The sequence below is a fragment of the Penicillium waksmanii genome (assembly GCF_028829765.1).
Source record: "Penicillium waksmanii strain IBT 27052 chromosome Unknown utg000001l:1.0-4852451.0:1.0-4856178.0, whole genome shotgun sequence".
NCBI lineage: Eukaryota > Fungi > Ascomycota > Eurotiomycetes > Eurotiales > Aspergillaceae > Penicillium > Penicillium waksmanii.
Window position 1 is genome coordinate 4,362,839 of NW_026643248.1, and position 20,220 is coordinate 4,383,058.

The following is a 20,220-nucleotide window of genomic DNA, read 5'->3' on the forward strand; positions in this document are numbered from 1 at the left end:
TTCTGAATACGACACGCGTCGATCGTTTTATGAATGGATTATTGAGCTTCTGAAAACCAATGCGGAGAAACTAGGCCAGTATTAGCATATAATTGGCTTTCTCAAGCTATACTGTAACAAACATTTTGCACAGAAGGAATCGTTGAAAGAATTCCAAGGAGAATTTGAATCCATATCAATGGCTTCTCGCTCCAGAACAGCCCTGCCAATAAGGCGGACAGGAGAATGGATAAGACGCATAGCGCCAAGTCCATCTTATGAAATGGCCAATCGTCTTCGAACACCCACAAAAGAAGGGAGCTAGCAATCAAAGCGAATAGAAGCATAGTGATCAGCAGTGCTTGGAAGGATAGTTCGGAAGCCATGACAAAAAAATGAGAACAGATGTGTTGCGGTGAGAAGAGTGCGCCGATAGCGATATAAATATCATTAAATAAAGCGACGTTTAATTGAACGCCAAGAGAGCCCGAGGATATCCCAGGAGGAGGAGGCGAATTGTCATTCTTCTCTGTAGAAGAGATCTCTTGCCATCAGCTTTTAGCTCGCACAAGGCAATATTTTCATCGAGCTCCTGGGAACTATGTCGAAATATATCAGGAACTGGCGTGCGGTAAGCACGATTTGCATAGAGTACGGTCTCACGTGGCCTGTATATGCTACCCTGAGCGCAAGGAAGCTTCGTTTCTCTTGCTTCCTCCGCCAAATTCTTTGAAAAGGCTTGTGATTTTACCAAACTTGCTTGTGAATTCTCTGGAGAACACAACCCTCATGTACAAATAAATGGGCCTTTGACAGCTATATTCCCAGGAGCAGATCACCTTTTCACGGATTCAATCTGTTTTGAGAACTGCAGCGTTCGGAAATAGTATGTGATGAGCTCGAAGTAAAGTTTGCAATCGATTCAACCCAGATATGGGAGCTTACGCATAAAAGTATGTGAGTGTAGATCAAATATTCTCGATATTAAAGCTGCTCTCAACAGAGTCTCGCTATAAATACTGCGAATATCATCCTCATGAATCGATCATCGCATAATACAGCAACAGGCTCTCTCTTCAAATCGTGACAGTTGAGGTACCAAGATAGCGAGATATTTCATCCTATTCGAAAACATGGCGCACCTCCCTCATGCCAATAGTGAGTCACCCTTACATGTTGCAAGCATCAGTAAGACTCAAGGCAGCTAACCAGTCTGATTTTCTTAGCCTTCCAGGGAGTTCCTGATTCAATTGATCGATTGCAATGCGACGAGTGTCTAGATGACTCTTACTACACTCAATGCGCACAAACCGCCTTGTCATTTGCTATCATGCAAGGAAAATTGTCAACCGTCCGAAAGTTACTTCGTCGACACGATACTGATGTCAATGGTCGGAGTCCGAAAGCCCAGCCTCCAATCCTGATAGCCCTCGAATATCAACAATACGAGATCTTAAAAATACTTCCAAGAGACCCGCGACTCAATCTCGATATTCAAGATGACGGAGGCTACACCGCACTTCATCTGGCTGTGATATATGACGACCCCATAGCAGTGCAAATCCTCCTGGATCACGCGCATATCGACGTCAACCATCTCGATTTCACGGGGAACAATGCACTTCTTTTAGCCGTCACGGCTTACGACGGCTTGGACCCCAAGAGAAATAAAGTCATAGATCTTCTAATTTCAAATCCGAAGATATTGGTGAACAAGCGCGATCAAAGAGGTCGCTCGGTGCTGTGGCATGCGGCAAATACTGGCAACAAAAGACTGATATATCAGCTGGCGCAGCTGCAGGATCTGGAGCTAGGGATTCCCGACAATGATGGTGTGTCTCCTGTGGACCAAGCCAGGAAAAGGGAAGACATTGAGATAGTTGCGCTTCTGCAAAGCCTTCTGCAGGTGCCGGCTGCGGTGGGATGTCCAAGGACAATATGAGATACTCTGGTAACCACAAGCTTGAAATGACACTACATAAAACTAGGCAATTGAAACCAGCATTGAGAAGCTTCCAGGGAGTTTTTCTTAAAGAAGGTACTTTAGTAGGCTTTGAAGAGGCTTGTCGTAGTATGGGGTCGATTCAGGAGCGAAGCCTCACGATGAACGAAAAACTCCCGACGGGTCAATACGAAGCGGCAACTCGACCGGGTATGACCCATTTGCTCGGTACCCATGTGACTTCCATAAATACTCTAATTATTCAAAAATAATGCTGCTGCATTTCCCACAGCCGGAACTTTTTCTCGCCAAAGATGGCTAAGCACAGCTAGAGTTGGGCACTCGAAAACAAAGGGTTGGTTTCTCGGAGTAGTCTCTGCCAGAAGCCTCCCTGCATCGCTGCCTTTAGTTAGGTAAGCGACCATTGACCCATAGGCCTTTGCACTGTCCTTTCTGGTGAGCCATGCGATCTTCGCAACGGTGGCTTCATTCTTCGCGCTGAAGGCTGCTGCGGCTCAGTGACGGATCTCATCTTTTTCGTCCGGAGCAAAACGGGCAACATCTGTATAGGACGGGGAACCAGTGGAAACGGAAGGGATGATTGTATCACGCAGGGATTGAATCTCGCGGAGGATCTCATCGTGACTGTTCTGGGGGGCATGCCTCGGGGTGGGATTGCGGTGTCGGGGGTCTATCCGTCAGGGTCTGCAGCTCATGTCGAATTCTGCGAGGGCGGCCCCAAGTTCTTCCTTGACTTTCTGGAATTCTTTTTTCAGACATTCCGGAGCTCTTTCTTTGTAAATCATCCGGTCGTCTGATCTCTTGCCTGAGTTTTTTTGGCGGCACTCAGGTCGTCGCTCTCTGTCGCCGACTCGTCCGAAATTGCTGCGTCACATTGGGTCACTTACTTGCCCTGGATTCTTTGCCTCTGTTGAGAGCGTGCCTTTCTCTGCTCGTTGTCGATCTCTTGCTCCCGAGCATAATTATTCGGCGGTCTGGTGGTGCGTCTCGGTCTCGACAATCGGGGCGGTGAATCTTCGCGTTCGTCGCGTTCGTCGCGGTCGGGCGGTTCAGGGTTCGCGTCGCGGTCCGTTCCGCCATGCCATCATTCAAAATCGATTCCGACCACTAACCGATATAGGGCCGCTTGAAATCAAAGTATTTCCCGCGTCTTCTCTTCCCGTACACTCCGGATCGATTCGAAGTTTCATGCCGCAGCCCCACAACAGACGGATCAGGATTATGATCGGGCACACCAGCAGCTGAGCCATGGAGGCGCTCCGAGAACGGGAAAGAGCGGCTTACGGTCCCAGTTCTCAATTCAAAATACCGGCTGCAGGGAATGAACTCAAAACCAGTCACTATAACGTACACCTAACATCACCAAACAGACATGACTATCTAAGCGTCGGTCGCACCTTAAATATTAGTTTTCACACCGCCTAGCTACACAATTTCTCTTATGCATTCCAGATTTGCGCAAGCCAGCACGACTTCAGGGCTGCTTACCATTACTCGAGCTTGGGCAAGACTCCAAGCTCTAAGACTCTGAATCCGAGACGCTTTGAAATCCCTGAATAAACTTTCGCCCTGCTTCGAGAGGGCCGTGAATCTGTCTCGACTGCAGTCGGCTTGTACCCATGGGTTTGTGATTTTCTCACCCCTCAATACGGCGTATTTGAGGGTTTTCGAAATTTGTGCGTCAAATAACCCATAGACATGAACGCCTGCTTCATCATAATGAGGATTGACTGACAACAGAAACTCTGGGTGTTTGTTTAGCATGATTTTTCTAGGCCAATCTTTGAGCACTCATATTGTACCATACGCCGCGGGAGAACTCATTTAATAGACCCCGCATTGGCAATGTTCTTCTCTTCCTCTATTCTCGCCCCAAGATCAGACAACATCGTATCCTTACCTGTACCTCGTTCGGTTTTGAATTCTTCTCCCCACCCGTTACTATCACTACATGAGGTTGGTCTACGGTCTGATCAGACGTATTGGCCGCTGAAGTTTCTGGATTAGGTGCTGCATAAACGCAATTGGTCAGCGCGGAGGATTTGTCGACGTTCAAAACTACCACCCAGTGTTCTATATTGTCCCAACAGATCATTGCCATTAAGCAGACCCGGGATGTCGCAAACTCTTTCGGGACGGTCTGCGTCTCCCGATCTTACCCAGTTGTATCAATCTGTCTTCCAGATCGACAATGAGTTTCCACGCTTCGTGGTACCGTGTTATCCCTGGTGGGAAGATGAAGCTACTACAGTTCTCTGGGCATTCAAAAATCTCGAAATCCGCCTAGTCATTCGTTACGGTCTATTTCGCGATGAAAATCTACCACGAAGCTCCCTCTTAAGCCGCAATGTCAACACAATTGATGCTATTTTTACGGCGCCAATTGGACCGGGTGAAAATCATCTGCTTGACAGTCTCTCTCATGTGCAACGAGTGGAGGAAATCTTGCGTCGATCTGGGCTTCCACCATTTCAGCCGGTCCCTTGGTCTTGGATACCTCAAGCTCCAGTGCATGCGCTCGACCCGCAGGCCATCGCTCAGGCCATTGAGGCCGAGAGCCATTTTCAGCTCAGTAGGGTCGCTTTTGAAGACATCGTGCGTGCCTCGCTGGGATACACGGCGACTTCTGTCGAGTGGTTTCTCATGCAACACACAGCTTTGTATATGCACTTGTTAGATTTTCTTCGGATGTTTCCTGATGGAATTCCCGTGTACTTGGAGGTAGAAAAGGTAAAGTTAACTGTGCTTGATACCAGACTCCAGTAGCTAACATGGCCTCAGCATCTACGGGGAAAGAGCCCTTTCGCCCACCGAGCGATAGCACAATGTCTAGCCGCAGTACAATCAGACTTTGCACCAGATCTGTCTGAGAAACCTATGAGTAGTTTCAAATTCGTTGCCGGCCCGATCCAGCGCCTCTTTCAAGACCGACCGGAGAGTCTTACTAATATGCTTAAGATCTGCAATTTATTCGCTGTTCGGTTTCGCCACCAGTACATCAGTACCTCAAAGGTGCCCTGGGACAGAGAATTCGATGTTTCATACTCCTTCTTTGAAGATTATCTCGGATCATCTTCGCCACCTGACTTGGCTCGCACCCTCACTGCTCTAGACAAGAGTAATTTCGCGCATCTGACCCGATCAAGTATCATTGCACATAATGAGATCACAAAGCGTCTTTTAGCCAACTGGGAAGACCTAGCCATGTCAGTATGGGAATGCTGTTCCGCAATTCCAGATTTGACCCTTGGCCTGCGAGAATGCGTACAGGTGAGTTGCTTCTCAGCAACAATGCGATAGTTCAGCCCCATATCTGACAGCGGAATATAACCATGCAGAACCTCTTACAGCGACGAAATTACCACTCTTCAACGGCAATACTACATGGTCTCCACAAATATAGTATATCGGCTACACGGCCCCGCGGTCTCAACAGTACAGCTGGGGAAATTATCGTTCTACACCCTCTTGTTCCACCAGACATGATATTCCTCTACGATGCAACACAAAACTACGCCTCATACCTTCAACACTACGTAAATCACCCGGGAATCCCATTCTTACTCCCGCATCTTCGCGATGTGCAGCAAAAGGGAGAATTGGCGCTTGAACCTGTCTTGCGCTTTCTGCAGGCATAGAAAATTGATTCTACCTGTTCTAAATATTTAGGGATTTTCTCAGCTTAATTCGTTTCGGCCAAATTTCATAATTCACCGTATTCACCTAATTTAAGTGAAACATACCTGCTTGCCTTCGCGGGGTGGTTTGCATTGCTGCAAGCGATCATGCTATCTCGGCATGGGCTCATTTTAAGCCTATGTTTCTTATATCTGTGCACTACCTGCGATCCACTTCCTCGATTTGCATTTGATAGTGGTAGATCGGCGATCTAAAAAGGCTAGGCTAGTGCGATAAGATAGATTAGTTCATTTCATTGCATGACTTCGAGGTCAATTCATACCGAAGAGTAGCTGGCTAAGACGAAGCGCGTTCGATGTTATTTGCCCCAGAATGACAGGGAGATGCTTGAAATCTGCTGTTCTGCTGACTGGAAGTCGGGTACTTATAGCATTGTAGCCAGCTCTTACGCTTGCATCGGTGCCATGATCGTTGCGAATTGTGCGGCAACACGAATTTGACTCTTCAGTTGCAGCTAGTTAGTTCGACATTTCCACACTGATCTAACGCAGTATCAGGAAGCATTGCCACTCTTTCTTGATAATCAAGTATAAAAGAGACCTTTTATCGCCGTTGACACCGTTAGCGATACCACAGAAAAGCACCGACGAGACGCTTCAACATCCATCAACATGGGTCCCTACGTCATTGCTACAGGGTGCGGCACAAAAGCGGTCATGTATTTTATCAACTCACCGATGATGAGCGCTTTTTCAATTTTCAGTTTAAAGAATATTCCATCCCAGTTATCCAAACTTTAAATCATGTCGCACCTAGTCCAATCGCAGAATCGCTCATGTTCATTCAACTGTGAAGTCTACCTTGTCGCAGCACAATATGTTTAATCGTACCTCCTACACGGTAACAGGCAGATAAAGGTTACGGTGTCCCATGGCCCTGATTCTCACAACTCCCATATTACGACAGAGTTCAATTTTCTCCCGCTGCTCTTGTCGACTCCTCTTCTTACGCTTTCATAAGTTCAGCTGGAAGGCCTTCTTCGCCACATATTCTTACAGTCGATAGCGCAAACGGCTTCTACCCTCCTGATCGCTTTTCTCTTCTCGGGCCCCACTGCCAAGGCCTTAGCGTAGATTATTTATTGATTGCTCGACAGTAATTTGAGGGCCGTTGAACAATGTACGATGTATGAAACTGTATCTTCCCCCGTGCGATTGGACCCACTGCTGAATATTGGGCGGCGAAATGTTGATAGCTATGGTATTAAATACGACGTACTTAACGGTGGCCCTCAACTTATTATGGTGCAGTGAATAAAGGATCCACGCTAAGGCCTTGGCAGTGGGGCCCGAGAAGAGAAAAGCGATCAGGAGGGTAGAAGCCGTTTTCGCTATCGACTGTACATATCGATGTTCGAGCAACATAATGTCTGAGACTGCTGAATCTACCATCGACCTACCGCCTTATACTAGACACGGTTCGTCGATACTGTCCCATCCAGTTTTGTCGGTATCTAATCAGCCATACACTGGGTAGGCGCACTTGTATTTTGGTCGCAGTTTGGATCCTGGTCCTTTTCAAGAAAGTTAAGGGAGGACTGGCGTTTTTCCAGGGAGGTCTTGAGGACCAGTGACTGGAAATCAGTCAAAAGTGCTATACGAGCTCGCCAGGAGCTCACCAAAGCTTTTCAACAAGCCCGAACTTTGCGCTCTCAAGTGAAAGAACAAAAATTGACAAGCAAAGAGGCGGAACAGAGGATGAAATCAATCTTTGGAATTTTTGCTGAATCAATGAACAAGATAGAGCTTTGGACAGGTGAAGGATCCCCTCCAGCGCAAACGTATCTATTTCAGGGGCTAACAAACGCAGACTATCGGTTTGCGCTTACTACTGAGTTCGAATTTGTTGCCAAGGACTGCTTGAAATGATAATTAAGTTGCAATAGCGTGTCAATCCTCCTATTATCCTATCATCCGTACAGCACTCGCACATCCTTATCTCAGTGCCGCCAAAATTCCGATGAGGAACGGAGCCATGGTTGATTCTCTGGATAATGTGTACTTAGAACCTCTTTCATGGCTGGACGAAGCTAGCCATCCTGTAAGCAACGGTTTTGAAGCTACTTGATCATACTTCAAGGAGAACGGCGCAACTTCGAGGGGTGCAAGACACGCATAAATACTTAGTAAATTGCAACTCTTGTGTCTGTGCGGACCTGAAAGAGACCACTAAAGACGTTTTGTGGCTTAATGGAGGAAATATTGTCCTGGTTGAGGCTACCGCTGACATTGGCAGATCGAGACTTCAGCAGTAGGCTTAGTCGTACATAGTCTTTCTGGAGGCCCATGGCCGCGAGAATGGAGCAGGAAAAGATGCATTAATTACGGAGGATGCTTAAAAATGAGAGAATTTCTGGAATTCGTGTTGCCAGTGCCTCATGACCATCCAAAAGAGTGTCATTTACTGCGCAAAAAATAGATCCTTCACCATCAGCGTTCAGACCACTGCTGCTTTTTGGCCTGATCCAGCTCTTCCATCGCCCTATAATACGCATGGTACAAGGCCCATGAGTAACTGCGCAAGCATTCGAGTTCATAAATGAGATTTTGCCGATTGTTTTCAAGCAGCGATACCTGATCCTTAATTTGACAACCAAATGATAGAAAAATGTTCTTCCCTGGTGCCGTCTTGGATCGTCAGGCAAAGCTATTCAGACTTAGTAGGAATATGATGATGATGCAGAGTAGACTCACAGTAGCTCCCGTAATGGAGATCAGGGGCGATAGCTGTGGACGGCACGTTTCTGTTGGCGGTCATTGCGCAGGTTCCTTTGCAGGTGTACGCCAGTCAGGAGTCAAATGGGTTACGCTTGTCACGGGTCCGACTGCACCTTGGGTATTTATATCTCGGCGAGGAGTCACAGGATATCGTGATCCAGCATACTTCCAAACCTGCTCCCAGGATCGAAGTTACGCCTCCTAGAGCCCCGACTGCGTTCCTGGGGGCGTGAACGACCAAAAAGACGTGCTATTAAGAGAGATGATGTAACATACGAGGGGGATTATATCAATACCTTCTGGCTCTGTTATAATCTTGTCTATCACAGATGCCAACTATCAATAGCTCTACTGAAAAGCTGGGCGAGGTGAAATTCACAGTATCGTATATGCCGAGACCTTTCGATCTAGAGGGGAACTGCATGTTCGCCAGACAACTTGCCCAGGGAAGAGCCACGGCAGCACGTTGCCAAGCATCAAGCTAGCGAATAGGGCACTTGAAATCAAATTATGAACTAAGAGGTGCAGGTCTCGCCACTCAAGTCTTACGTTTGAGAATGCCAAGCCGAACTTCAGCCGTTTAGTACATATGGTGCGGACTCCCTTTGCACGTTCGTTGACTTTACTGAACTCACTCTGGGAATTTATCGCTCTACTCGGATTGGTTGTCATGGCCTGCTATGTATTAGAGAACCCTTCGATGCAACGCCTTTTCAGTTCGGGTTGTGTATGTACTTGGTCTTATAATATTAGATAAATTCTCGGTCGCTCAGAATCGCTGATAATTGCAAGGGAACTTGTCCTCACCTTATTTTTGATGGAAAGAGACAAATAGCCTCATTTTTAGCCCTTTCCAGTCCATACGTGGTTCTTGGGTCCACATACCTGTTGACTCAGATCGAGGAGAAAGGAATTTATGACCCCGTGAATAGCCTTCATTCTCTGGCGCACTTACCCCGGGCACTCTCAAAGGCGGATCATTAAAGTTGATCTCTGCAGTTATCTCGGAAATACTGAAAGCTAAAACACTGAGTGGGGGGGTGTCTGGAATATGCTGGCCGGTTTATCTGATGCTAAACGCCTTCGCAGCAAGGTATCGCCAATAGGGACATGACGATGCCGTGGCTAATGGCTTTCATGTAAAAGAGGTCCGCCCTTCCCTCATATGCCGTCCTCCAAGGTCCATTGTAAATGGAGATCCCACTAAGGATGAATGTGTCATCGATTTATGCAATCGCTGCGGGAGGCTGCTTTTTAGCTCTCTTCCTCATCCAGACCCGAACCACTATGATTGGCTGGATCGAGTCCTGCTCTGTTCTGATCTCTCGGCACCTCACACTTCCTGCTCTTGTCCACAGGCATCGTATTTGGGGCCCCTGGTCCCGGTTGAATGTTCTCATCTATTTTACCTACACTGTGGTCAATATCATTGTGGTATTCTTCCATACACACTCCGTCGCCCAAGCTGGCCGGAGAGCCGGAGAGCTGGCTCTCATCAACCTTATTTTCCCCCTCTCGGCCACTCACCTTGGGTACTTGGCTGACCTTCTGGGTATCACCTGGCACACTTGCTGTAAGATTCACCAGGCAACAGGTTGGATGTCTGTTGCTCTGCTTTCTTTTCACGTGGTTGCAGAATGCCAGAGCCGGGGATTCAGTTTTCCTCTTGGGGCAATACGTAACATATTTAGCCTAATTGTAAGTTTCCTTCTCGCTGTCATGAATTCAGGACTAACGCTGATAGGGGTCAATTTCCTTGGCCACACTTGCCCTCACCTCGCTCCCCTGGCTTCGTCGACGGTGCTATGAAGTCTTCCTCCGAAGCCACCAAGCCCTGACTGCTCTCTTTTTATATGGCACGTGGCAACATCTTCCAGACCAGAGTCGCTTGCCAAGATTGTACCTTTACGTGCCGCTGGTAATTCTGGCCCTTACTACATTCCTGGAGGTTGTCAACTTATGTTACACGAACGGGCTATTTTCGGGCCACGGTGCTCCTCGGGCCTTTGTATCCTTCACCCCAGAAAGATCTCTGACATATCCTAAGCTCAGAAAAGCGGCCCAGATTCGTCTGGTTCTGCCCAGATCTATCAAGATCGATGCGGGCCAGTATATCAACCTGTGGATGCCGTCAGCCGGATCTTGGTCGTGGCTTCAAACGCACCCTTTCATAGTTACATCGTGGTCGCGCGGAAGACATGACACGATTGAGCTATTTGTGCAGCCACGCGGTGGCATGACATCAGACTTACTGAGTCTTGCCGCTGGCGCTCCTGGGTGTCCTGTACCATTTCTGGCCATGTTCACAGGCCCACACGGTACTAGTGAGATTGTTGACGGGTTTGAAACCGTGCTACTGATTGCAAGTGGTTTCGGGATTGCGGTAACAATCCCCTATCTGAAAAAGATGATACATGGATATAATACCTGCACACTTCATGTCCGTCGGCTGCATTTGGTATGGCAGATAGAATCAATTGGTGAGAAGACCCTTCCGCTTTCAGTCAGACAGCACCAGCACTAACAAATTAGAAATGGTTAGCGCAGCCGAGGACCTGCTGAACCCCCTCCTGGAGGACGATATCATAGATAAAGGCTATGTAAGTCACTGGGTTCAAAATGGAAACTTCGTTGAATATTGACGGTAAAACGTCTACAGATTTTCAGCATTTCAATCTACGTCGAAAAAGGGCTTGCTCATGATAAGACGCCAATAGGAAAACATGAAAGAGCCTGCTTTTACCAAGGTGTACCCGATTATGACAAAATAGTCTCGCTCGAGGCATCGGGAGACCAGATCGAGAGGCTACCAAACATTCGCGATGAGCAAGGCCGGACCTTGGTGATGGGTAAGTGACCCTACTGTAGCCTGGCTCTATTCCATCGTATACTAATTTCTTTCTAGTTTCAGCGGCAGATAGACTTAGAGACCAGATCAAAAAGACCGTCAAGGGCTTTTTGCATCGTGGCGTGAGGCTTTCGGAGCTGGAATACCAGCCGGAGTAATTAAATGATAGGGAGATGGCATGGAGCAAACGCAATGAGTAGTCCCTAGCATATGATACTAATTGGAGCTGCCTTCCATGAACTTGGAAGAGTAGTAAAAGTGTGGTATTTGGGCAATTGAAATGCGATTTACGACGGAAAGACTTGCGGATTGGATCTCCGAATCTACCTGATCAGCCGATTTAAATGAGCTACTTAGTGAATTATGAAATCACCGGGGTCAGGCATTACACTTAAAAACAGCGGCTAGATCTTTATTGGTGATTCAATTAATTCAACTCTTTTCTATCAGAATCAAAACGCGTATCATTCAATAGCAGACAGAACAAAAGCTTGAACAATGAGGAACAGGAAGATCGTTGGTTACCGTACCGTGCATGGATTTTTTTTCATCGATCAAATTACCGCTGCTGTGGCTATCAGAGCAGGGGGTGCCAGTATGGAAATTTGACCTCTGCTTTAATCGTTCTTCATGGGCCCTGGCGTGTACGAGTAGAATGTGCGAGCGGAGATCAACGCGAACCATGCAAGTCCGATGAGACTCCCAGGGCAGCATGGAATTTCCGTCATCAGTCGTTGCTAGATATTATTAGTACCGTTTGAAAGCACTGTTGTGGAAAAAAACACAAGGGAAATAAACCTCTTTCAGTTCCTCAAAAGTGCTTGCCGAGGTCGTAGCGCAGAGAAATTCGATCGCAGCCGGGCAGCTTCTCCAGCGGTCGAGATTATCAATTCCTACTGCCCCATCTTCTTTGACATATTTTTGCATCAATTCCATCATAATTCTCGAGACTGGCGCCAGATCACTGGCATTGACTCTACCTCTTTGCCGGAACACACAGCAATCGATCCGTGCTACCGTGCCTTGTTAGGTAGGATTGACTTGGGAGGTAGTAATGTAATGAACTTACCGATTTTGACGTGCCCATTTAAATTCACGAGGACGCTAGAACAGTCCAGAGATGTGTGGTGAAAGTTGTTCGCAGCGAGATATGACAGCCCGTCAACGAGCTGTACATAATCAGCCTGTTTGCCATCTGGCAGATAGGTAAGATGAGGAACAAACCTGAGACATTATGGCTGCGAGCTCCTGCTCATCTGGGAAGGCTTTACAAGCGACGATATGATCCAGAACGAGAGGGTCAAAAGCCCCCAGCGTGTACAGAAGCTCCGGAGTGCGGAAATACTCCCTAATGGATGCCAAGTTCCTATGGCGCATGGAGCGGAGGTTCCGCAGAACCTTGTCAGCGTCCTCAATTGGATACTGGCGCGCCGCCCAGACGCCGCGGTCACCAGAGGACCGTACGCATACCGCGACGGGGCCGGCTAAATCACAATCGTAGTACTTTTTAAAAGTATCCCAGGGAGATTCGTTTCTGGCTGTTATGCCCGGCCCGATAATGCTCTGCCACTGCATAGTCTCCTGGCGAGGCGAGCTTTGAGGCCTCAATCGAGTTTTCTTGCCGGTGTGCTCCGAAGTTGAGGAAGTGATGGACCTCTTTCCAGGTGCAGGTCCTAGATGGAGAGGTTGTGGACCGGGCTCGAGGTCAGTTACCGGTGATGCTTCTGCTCGGGTTTGCGGCTGGGGGAGCAATGCAACTTGAGCGGCCTGGATTCTTGTCACTCTTTTTTCGCCGAGCTTTCGCATTATGGAAGGAATTTGGCCAAAGAGTTGAAAGCAGGAAGAGGAGCGTGAAACGCAAAGAGAGAATCTGGTCAGTTTAAACGGGTATTTCGTACGGGTGGAACACTAGGGTATTGGATCACATCTTCACCGGCAAAGAAACGCAGTGCCAACGTTGAGCCACCACAACAAGGGAGTCCAGATATATTTATAAAGGCATTCACGCCCGATAAAACCAAGCCAATTTTGAGCCCCATATTTATCCTGACACCATGACTCGACACGTCTTCACCGAGCAAGAGGTGCGGCTCGCAGCAGAACGACGACTCAAATACATTGTTGCTGCTAAAGTCAGCATCCGCCAAATCCAATTTGAACCTCCCTTGCCACGGGACTTGGACCCTAAAAATTTGGATCGGCCAGGGAATATCTTTCGTAAGAATCGTTGTCGCCGCCTCGATGTCCACAACCATGTGCCCGCGACCGTGTCTCGACATAACCTCGCGGATGCATTGCAGAAGGCGAATGTTCCACAGGAATCATTGCTGACAACGGAAGGCCGCCATATCCCCCGGCTAGAATTTCGGACGGGGCAACTTAGGGGTCTCCATGGTCGTCATCGCGTACAAGCTGGCGTCGAGGTACTCCCCCCCGGCGGATCGCTGGTGGACGGTTGATCTCTACACAGACGGTACGTGACGGACCCTTACCTTCCGCCAGATCGATATTGACAGTCCCACAAGACATTGGTGAAGAACTGAGAGCCGCGTTGGTGGAAGAATATTCCAATCAGAAGAAGCCGACCGACGGGGAGGTCTATCGCAAGGTCAGACAGTATGAAGGCGAGGGTAACGAAGCTTTCCGAGAGCGATGGTTCGTGAGACTATCGCCCAGCAATCAAGACCGTTTAGATCAACTCGACAATAAGAAGAATCGTCGTCTCCGACATGCAATTGACCGATTGCTAACGATTCCTGGACTTTGGCCAGGCGGAATGAGAATCAGCCTGCTTCATCGATTAGTTGCCTCGGGCTGCATTGAGGTGAGTTTCAGGCTCAAGCTGCTGTCTTTCCCTAGCTAACCACAACTCTCCATCTCTCAGGAGATAGCAACCTATTTTGACCACATCTTTGACTTCTGGTCTTCTCTGGTCGGATCGGATCGGCCTCTGATGAAGAAAATCGATCAGGATACGGTTCACACCCTGCAGTTACTGGCACCAGGTAAATCACGCACTGATGAGAGGACGGCTTGCGGGCTGGTTCTCAGTGGCCATGTGTTTGCCGAATTCAGTGCAGACGAGCGAAGCGCGATATGGGCCAGAATGAAAGGTTATGATGGCCTTATTCCGTGCGTGTACACTTTCTTTGAGGATTTCAAGTACCTGGAGAGTTGCGCTCACTGTCTGAAGCGGCTCTTGGGCCCATCCCCCCGACCTGTGAGGGAAGCCATGAGCTCGATGTTTGACCCAGACTCGGAGTCTGAGGAAGATCACCGAGAGAAAGGGAAGTGTATCATCCAGACCTCAGAGTCTACTTTCCGACGCCTGCGTGCCACCGAGGCAGATCCTGGGCAAAGACATAATATGTACATATAGCGATCATTCAGTATTCTTTGGAAAAGGGGCATCTGAGCCAGATAAAGAGAGCTTACCCAGTAGGCAGAAGGCGAGGCTAAACATGCTATAGAAGTTGAATTTGCGAGTAAGTGTCTGCTCATGGCCCATCAACGCCAGGTCTTGTGCGTCCTGTGCATCCTGGTCTGTTGATAGAGGGCACTTAATGGTCGGTGATGATTCCACATCCATTTTGCTCATGTAGTAGTCAGAGAACCAGGGAAGATAGGGGAAGGGGGAAAGACAAAGAAGAATGGGTATGGTATTCTGCTAGAGGGCGGGCAGTAAAAACCGCTAGCAGTCCGAGAATCCATAGCTAAAATACCTGGCCTCAGTTGCCGCCAGTCAAATCTAAATCATCATGTACGGGTATCCTCCAGGGAGTGTGGGGAAAGTATAAGTATGGCAAGGCCATATACTATTGCGGGACACAGAAACGCTAAGACTGGTACGCTACCGGCTTTGAAATCTGGGAGTCGTAGAACGAGGAGTTAATGGGTCAAGGCGGCTGAGACAAACCCACTATGAGGTGTCAGCTGGATTGCCACAGAAGTAGGACCATATTTTGCACTATGTCAAGAGCCTAGCGGCCTGTGCTTTCCGTCGCGATCGGGGTGTGCGGAGCAGCTGGTTAGATACAGATGGTGTACCCGAAAAACGTTGAAGGGTTAAGGTTGCCAGAGTTGCGGGGCCGGTACATGGCGACGCAAACCTACTGAAGGCGCCGGATAACTCAATTATTATCGCTGAAACTGATGAATCTACAACGGGGAAGGAGAACGAATGACATGCGATCACAAACCGGCTGGCCTGGCGCCTCCCGCGTGGGTCGGCCGTCTCCTCCGCTTTCCCCACCAGGACTTAGGGGCGTCTTGGAGCGGCCGCGGGGAAATTGCTTATGTTACGCATTTGTTAGGATTCTCCCTCTCCCCTTTCGGGTTTAGCGCCCCGACGTAGTCAGTTGTATATAAGGAGTTAGTCGTCCAATAGGAACACGGTGTGCTTCCCGACTCTCACAGCATGTTTTTGTCGGAATGTGTGGAATCTTGTCTTAGTTATCATATGTTGTATTTAGTAACGTGAATGTATCGTTCGGTTTATAGTTTGTCCGAGTTGCCATACAAAGCAATGTGGTAAGACACGGCGATCCAGACTAGATTACTATCTCAATTCGTGCATGTAACTGGCCCCCACAGCGTCTTACGATGGTTTTTTTTGGGGAAGCGTGGAACATCAGTAATTACTGTCATTCTTTGTATTTAGTTACTGGTAACTAATTAACTAACTAGTGAAGTGGGATAGAGGCTTAAGGCAGTCTGGCAAGGCGGGTCGAAGCGACCACGCAACCACACACACACAACTGCACAGCACCCAAGTAAGGAGAGACAGCATGGGAGGGAGGTCGCGATATGTGTGGGCTCCCCGAAGGTCGTTCTGCCACTACTATCGGCGTAGGATCCAAACACTGGGCACTGTAGGCAACGGGTAGCCAAAGCGTGCATAGCATGAGGGTAGTTGTATTGCTTATCTCTTCCTGGTGGCTACCTTGAGCACTACATTGCAGCAACTGCGGTACAGTTGGAAGGCGGTGGAACCGCATATATGACTGTACCAGTGGATAGAAACAAACAAATCTGATGTCGAGTACTGTTGTGATACGAGGCTGGTGCAGATCAGGAACCAAGCCGAACCATCGGAATTAATCCCGAAGTATGTATACGAAGAACCAAGTTGATTGGATATCAACTTGTTCTTCTCGTTGTACATATAGCCTCATGTTTTTCCTCCGAATAATTAATAACAATTAATACTTCTGAACTACAGCAAATGTATCTCGACTATCTATGGGCATTTCAACCTGGCCCATGACGTTCGTTCTTTCTTCAATCAATCAATCAACCTTGTCATCCGAAGATGGGTTCCGCTTCGTCTCGCCTTGTTCCTTATTCGCCCGAGAGGATTACTAGTCTATACTGTCTCAGTTTGCTCAGACACGTCTTTAGCCATCAAAGTATAAGTACGAGGATCTTATGAAACAGGTTGGTTCAGTTCGTGAGGCAGCCTCATTGGCCTGAGAACCATTCTTGGCCTCTCATTTTGACAGGCTTAAACCTATCTTAGGGGTCTTAAGTCAAATCATCCCCAAGAAATTCTTCTCCGCGGGCTGGTCGCCCGCTTGACATCTCATCTTGACTTTCCGCGGGCTAGGTGCACGCTTGGCAGACTTGGCGCTCTGGTTTTGAACTCGGCCGCTGAGCATTTCATTTCGTAACTAACTTAATTGCTGATAAGACCGTGAAGGATTCAGTTTGTGTTTGTAGAATGAGGTACTTAAAAAGGCCCTAGCCTCTCTGATTTCAACACCCCTTGTGGCACCATCCTTTATCCTCAATTTGCCTACTATTATAATGCTACTCCCCTTAGCCGTCGCTCTCTCTAGCAGCTTCATGTCATCTGTTATCGCTGAAACCATCCTGGGGATTACCGTTTACTCGCGACATGGCGACCGTATGTCCCCCATATCCCAGACTAATGTTGATCGCGGCTTAGACTGACTAAAACAGGCTCCTCCAAGCACTACCCCGGTTATATGTTGACCAATCTCGGCCTGCAGCAGAACTTCCAAGTGGGTTCTGACTATCGCGATCTCTATATCTCATCAGACTCGCCTAAGCAGATTCTTGGTATCTCTGAGGGCAAATATGCGCCATCGCAGGTCTCCGCCTCGGCACCAGACGAGCCCGTCCTGCTCAACACCGCTACGGCCTTCCTCCAGGGCCTGTATCCCCCACTGGACAGTTTTTATCGCTCAATAGCTTCACAGACTCTCAATAATGGTACCGAATATACTAATCCTCTCCATGGGTACCAATACATCGTCCTCCATGGCGAAGAAGAGGAGAGCCCCGATACCATTTGGATAAAGGGCGATGACGAATGTCCTGCCCTAACTAAAGCTGTTGACACCTTCCCGGGCAGCACTGTATACCAGGAGAGACTTGAAAGCACTAGATCCTTCTACCATGGATTCTGGCCTATTCTCAAGAACGTCTATGACCTCACCGAGGATGATATGTCCTATGATAACGCTTTCACCATCTTTGACCTCATCAATGTCGGATCCATCCATAATACCTCCATGAAGGATGCTGTCACATCCGATCAACTCTTCCAACTGCGCACTCTTGCCGACAGTTATGAGTTCGACGCCAACTACAACGCCTCACAGCCCGATCGCTCCATCGGCGCCAAAACCGTCAACCACGCCATCCTTTCCCACCTTAATGAGACCGTCACATCCAAGGGAGGCGTCAAGTTCTCTGTCCTGGCTGGAAGTTACGATACTATGCTGGCGTTCTTCGGTCTGAACCAGCTCACGGCTGCGTCGCCTAATTTCTACGGTCTGCCGGGCTATGCTTCCACGATGGCATTTGAAATCCTCACGGAGGATGATGTTTCTGAGTTCCCTTCCGATACTGACTCTCTGATGGTCCGGTTCTTGTTCCGCAATGGCTCTGACGCGGGTGCTCCGCTGACCCCCTTCCCCATGTTTGGTGGATCAGAGATGACCCTTTCTTGGTCCGACTTCAAGGCTGAGATGCAGAGTCGTTCGATCTCGACTGTTGCTGGTTGGTGTGACACTTGTAGAAGCACTCAGAATTTCTGTCTGACCGCTACTGGAGGCGATATCACGTCTGCTAAGGGAGTGACTGAGACCCAGAGCAAGCATGGAATGTCGAAAGCTGTTGCCGGTGTAATCGGTGCTTTAGTTACCCTTGGTATTGTGTGCATCGTGGCAGCTGTGGCTTTCATCCTTAGAAAGAGAACTTGTGCTGTCCCTGTGGTTACAGGTCCCAGTGCAGTGGAAAAGGGTAGCGCAAGTAGTAGCATCAGAGACTAAGCGGTGATCAATATACAACAGTTCAGTGTGAGACCTCGGAATCCCCATTCCGGACAAGAGACACAACCCAGGCTCATGACCAGCATTATGTACTGTAATTAGTTGCACTCTCACACCATCCTCAATACATATTGAGGTTCTGGTGAGGGGTTTAACAGGGCGGATGATTTCCCGTGTCCAGTGTCGGACCTGGCGGTGTTTCTGCTGCCTTCTGATAGTCATCCAGTGAAGCGGTTCAGATCCGCAGCAAATCACCATTCACGTACTTATATATTTTGGGAGTGACGCGCGACATCGATTGAGCCTCGCGACGAACACGAAAACTCACCACCACGATTGTCGAGACCGAAACGCACCACCAGACCACCTAACAACTATGCCCGAGAGCAGGAAAAAGATACCGAGCAGAGAAACTCGCGCTCCCAGCAGAGGAGAAATAACCAAAACAGGCCAGTAGCCCAACGTGACGCGGTAACTTCGGACGACTCCTCGGCAGAGAGCGAGGACCTGAACGCCGCCAAACTTGTGAAAGAGCTCGCCAAACTCAGGAGAGAGATCAGACGACGAGATGGTTTGCACAAGGAAGATCTCCGGAAAGTCAAATAATAATTTAGTGCTGCCCTCGCAGAAGTTCGACACGAGCTACAGACCCTGACAAATAGACCCCCCCACACCGCATTCCCACTCTGAGTCAAGCTCACAGAATGAGATCCTTCGCGAAATTCAATCCCTACGAACCTCATCGCCGACCCCGATCCTACAAAATTGCCCGCCCTATGCGGATATAGCTCTTAGCCCTCCAACCAGTCAACCGAGCAATATACGGACTCTCTCATCGTTGAACACGACACCGACCACCTTCACCGATACATTATATTGCACGATCGACACCTCGAAGAGGGTAAACAATGAAAATGAGAGAATGTCCGCAGGCCAGATCAGGGCGGCGGTTGAGACAGAGATCCGGGCAATGGAAACCCACATGAACTGGCGATGCCGCGCTGTCATTGTGGATCCAAAGAACACCAACCGGATTAGACTTGCTTGCCGAGATGAAGCTGAACACCAGCTGGTGAAGAAAGTGGCAGGAGCAAAGATCGGTGTAGGAGCCCGGGTGCTTCGTGACGAGCTTTACCCGATCAAAGTCGACAGCGTCAAGAAGCTGCAGTGCTAGATGAAAAAGATGAGATCCGAGTAGGAGCCGCAGAAGCCTTCAGCGAGGAGAATGAGACTACCTTCGCCAAAATCGCATTGCTCAGCAGAAAGGAGAGCGCGAAGGCCTATGGGTCACTCGTCATATACCTATCCAAAGGCACTGACACACGGAGGCTACTGACCAACGGGTTCTTTCACGCTGGGGGAGGATCTGGCGTAACCAGCGTCTTTGAATATCGACCACGACCGACACAATGCTACAATTGCCAGGAGATTGGCCATAAGGCATTCCAATGCAAGAACATCCAGAAGTGCGCAAAATGCGCCACGGAAGGCCACCACTACAGTAACTGCGGCAAAACGGTCCTTAAGTGCGTCCCAGGCGGAGGACCACATGAATCGTATAGCAAAAATTGTCGGAAACACTACCAGGCGCGACATGAATAAAACACTCCGAATTATCCAACTAAATGTGAGGGAACAGGGCGCATAATGAACGACAAAGAAGCTCAGGACGCAGTGGCGTTAGCGATTCAGGAACCCCAAGCAAGGAGAATTCAA

At 48.6% G+C, this 20,220-nt stretch overlaps 7 protein-coding genes across 7 annotated transcripts; 5 read left to right on the forward strand and 2 right to left on the reverse strand.

Annotated features, from left to right (window-relative positions):
- Positions 1-2,436: 2,436 nt before the first annotated feature.
- On the reverse strand, positions 2,437-3,022 carry N7481_001516 (uncharacterized protein; the record flags this gene model as incomplete). The annotated part of the gene is made up of 2 exons (XM_057260735.1): positions 2,437-2,566; positions 2,826-3,022. 2 exons carry the CDS (start codon positions 3,020-3,022, stop codon positions 2,437-2,439), a joined length of 327 nt encoding a protein of 108 aa, XP_057128567.1.
- Positions 3,023-4,057: 1,035 nt separating this feature from the next.
- Positions 4,058-5,580, forward strand: N7481_001517 (uncharacterized protein; the record flags this gene model as incomplete). The annotated part of the gene is made up of 3 exons (XM_057260736.1): positions 4,058-4,672; positions 4,724-5,212; positions 5,281-5,580. The coding sequence occupies 3 exons, from the start codon at positions 4,058-4,060 to the stop codon at positions 5,578-5,580; spliced, it is 1,404 nt and encodes a 467-aa protein (XP_057128568.1).
- Positions 5,581-9,567: 3,987 nt separating this feature from the next.
- N7481_001518 (ferric reductase family protein) lies at positions 9,568-11,364 on the forward strand (the record flags this gene model as incomplete). The annotated part of the gene is made up of 5 exons (XM_057260737.1): positions 9,568-10,056; positions 10,103-10,838; positions 10,891-10,958; positions 11,018-11,207; positions 11,264-11,364. 5 exons carry the CDS (start codon positions 9,568-9,570, stop codon positions 11,362-11,364), a joined length of 1,584 nt encoding a protein of 527 aa, XP_057128569.1.
- A 459-nt stretch (positions 11,365-11,823) lies between these two features.
- N7481_001519 (uncharacterized protein) lies at positions 11,824-13,012 on the reverse strand (the record flags this gene model as incomplete). The annotated part of the gene is made up of 4 exons (XM_057260738.1): positions 11,824-11,943; positions 12,005-12,219; positions 12,276-12,375; positions 12,431-13,012. The coding sequence occupies 4 exons, from the start codon at positions 13,010-13,012 to the stop codon at positions 11,824-11,826; spliced, it is 1,017 nt and encodes a 338-aa protein (XP_057128570.1).
- A 248-nt stretch (positions 13,013-13,260) lies between these two features.
- On the forward strand, positions 13,261-14,585 carry N7481_001520 (uncharacterized protein; the record flags this gene model as incomplete). Its single annotated transcript, XM_057260739.1, has 3 exons — positions 13,261-13,660; positions 13,723-14,030; positions 14,091-14,585. 3 exons carry the CDS (start codon positions 13,261-13,263, stop codon positions 14,583-14,585), a joined length of 1,203 nt encoding a protein of 400 aa, XP_057128571.1.
- A 2,608-nt stretch (positions 14,586-17,193) lies between these two features.
- On the forward strand, positions 17,194-18,504 carry N7481_001521 (uncharacterized protein; the record flags this gene model as incomplete). The annotated part of the gene is made up of 1 exon (XM_057260740.1): positions 17,194-18,504. The coding sequence occupies one exon, from the start codon at positions 17,194-17,196 to the stop codon at positions 18,502-18,504; it is 1,311 nt and encodes a 436-aa protein (XP_057128572.1).
- A 922-nt stretch (positions 18,505-19,426) lies between these two features.
- N7481_001522 (uncharacterized protein) lies at positions 19,427-19,678 on the forward strand (the record flags this gene model as incomplete). Its single annotated transcript, XM_057260741.1, has 1 exon — positions 19,427-19,678. The coding sequence occupies one exon, from the start codon at positions 19,427-19,429 to the stop codon at positions 19,676-19,678; it is 252 nt and encodes an 83-aa protein (XP_057128573.1).
- Positions 19,679-20,220: the final 542 nt, after the last annotated feature.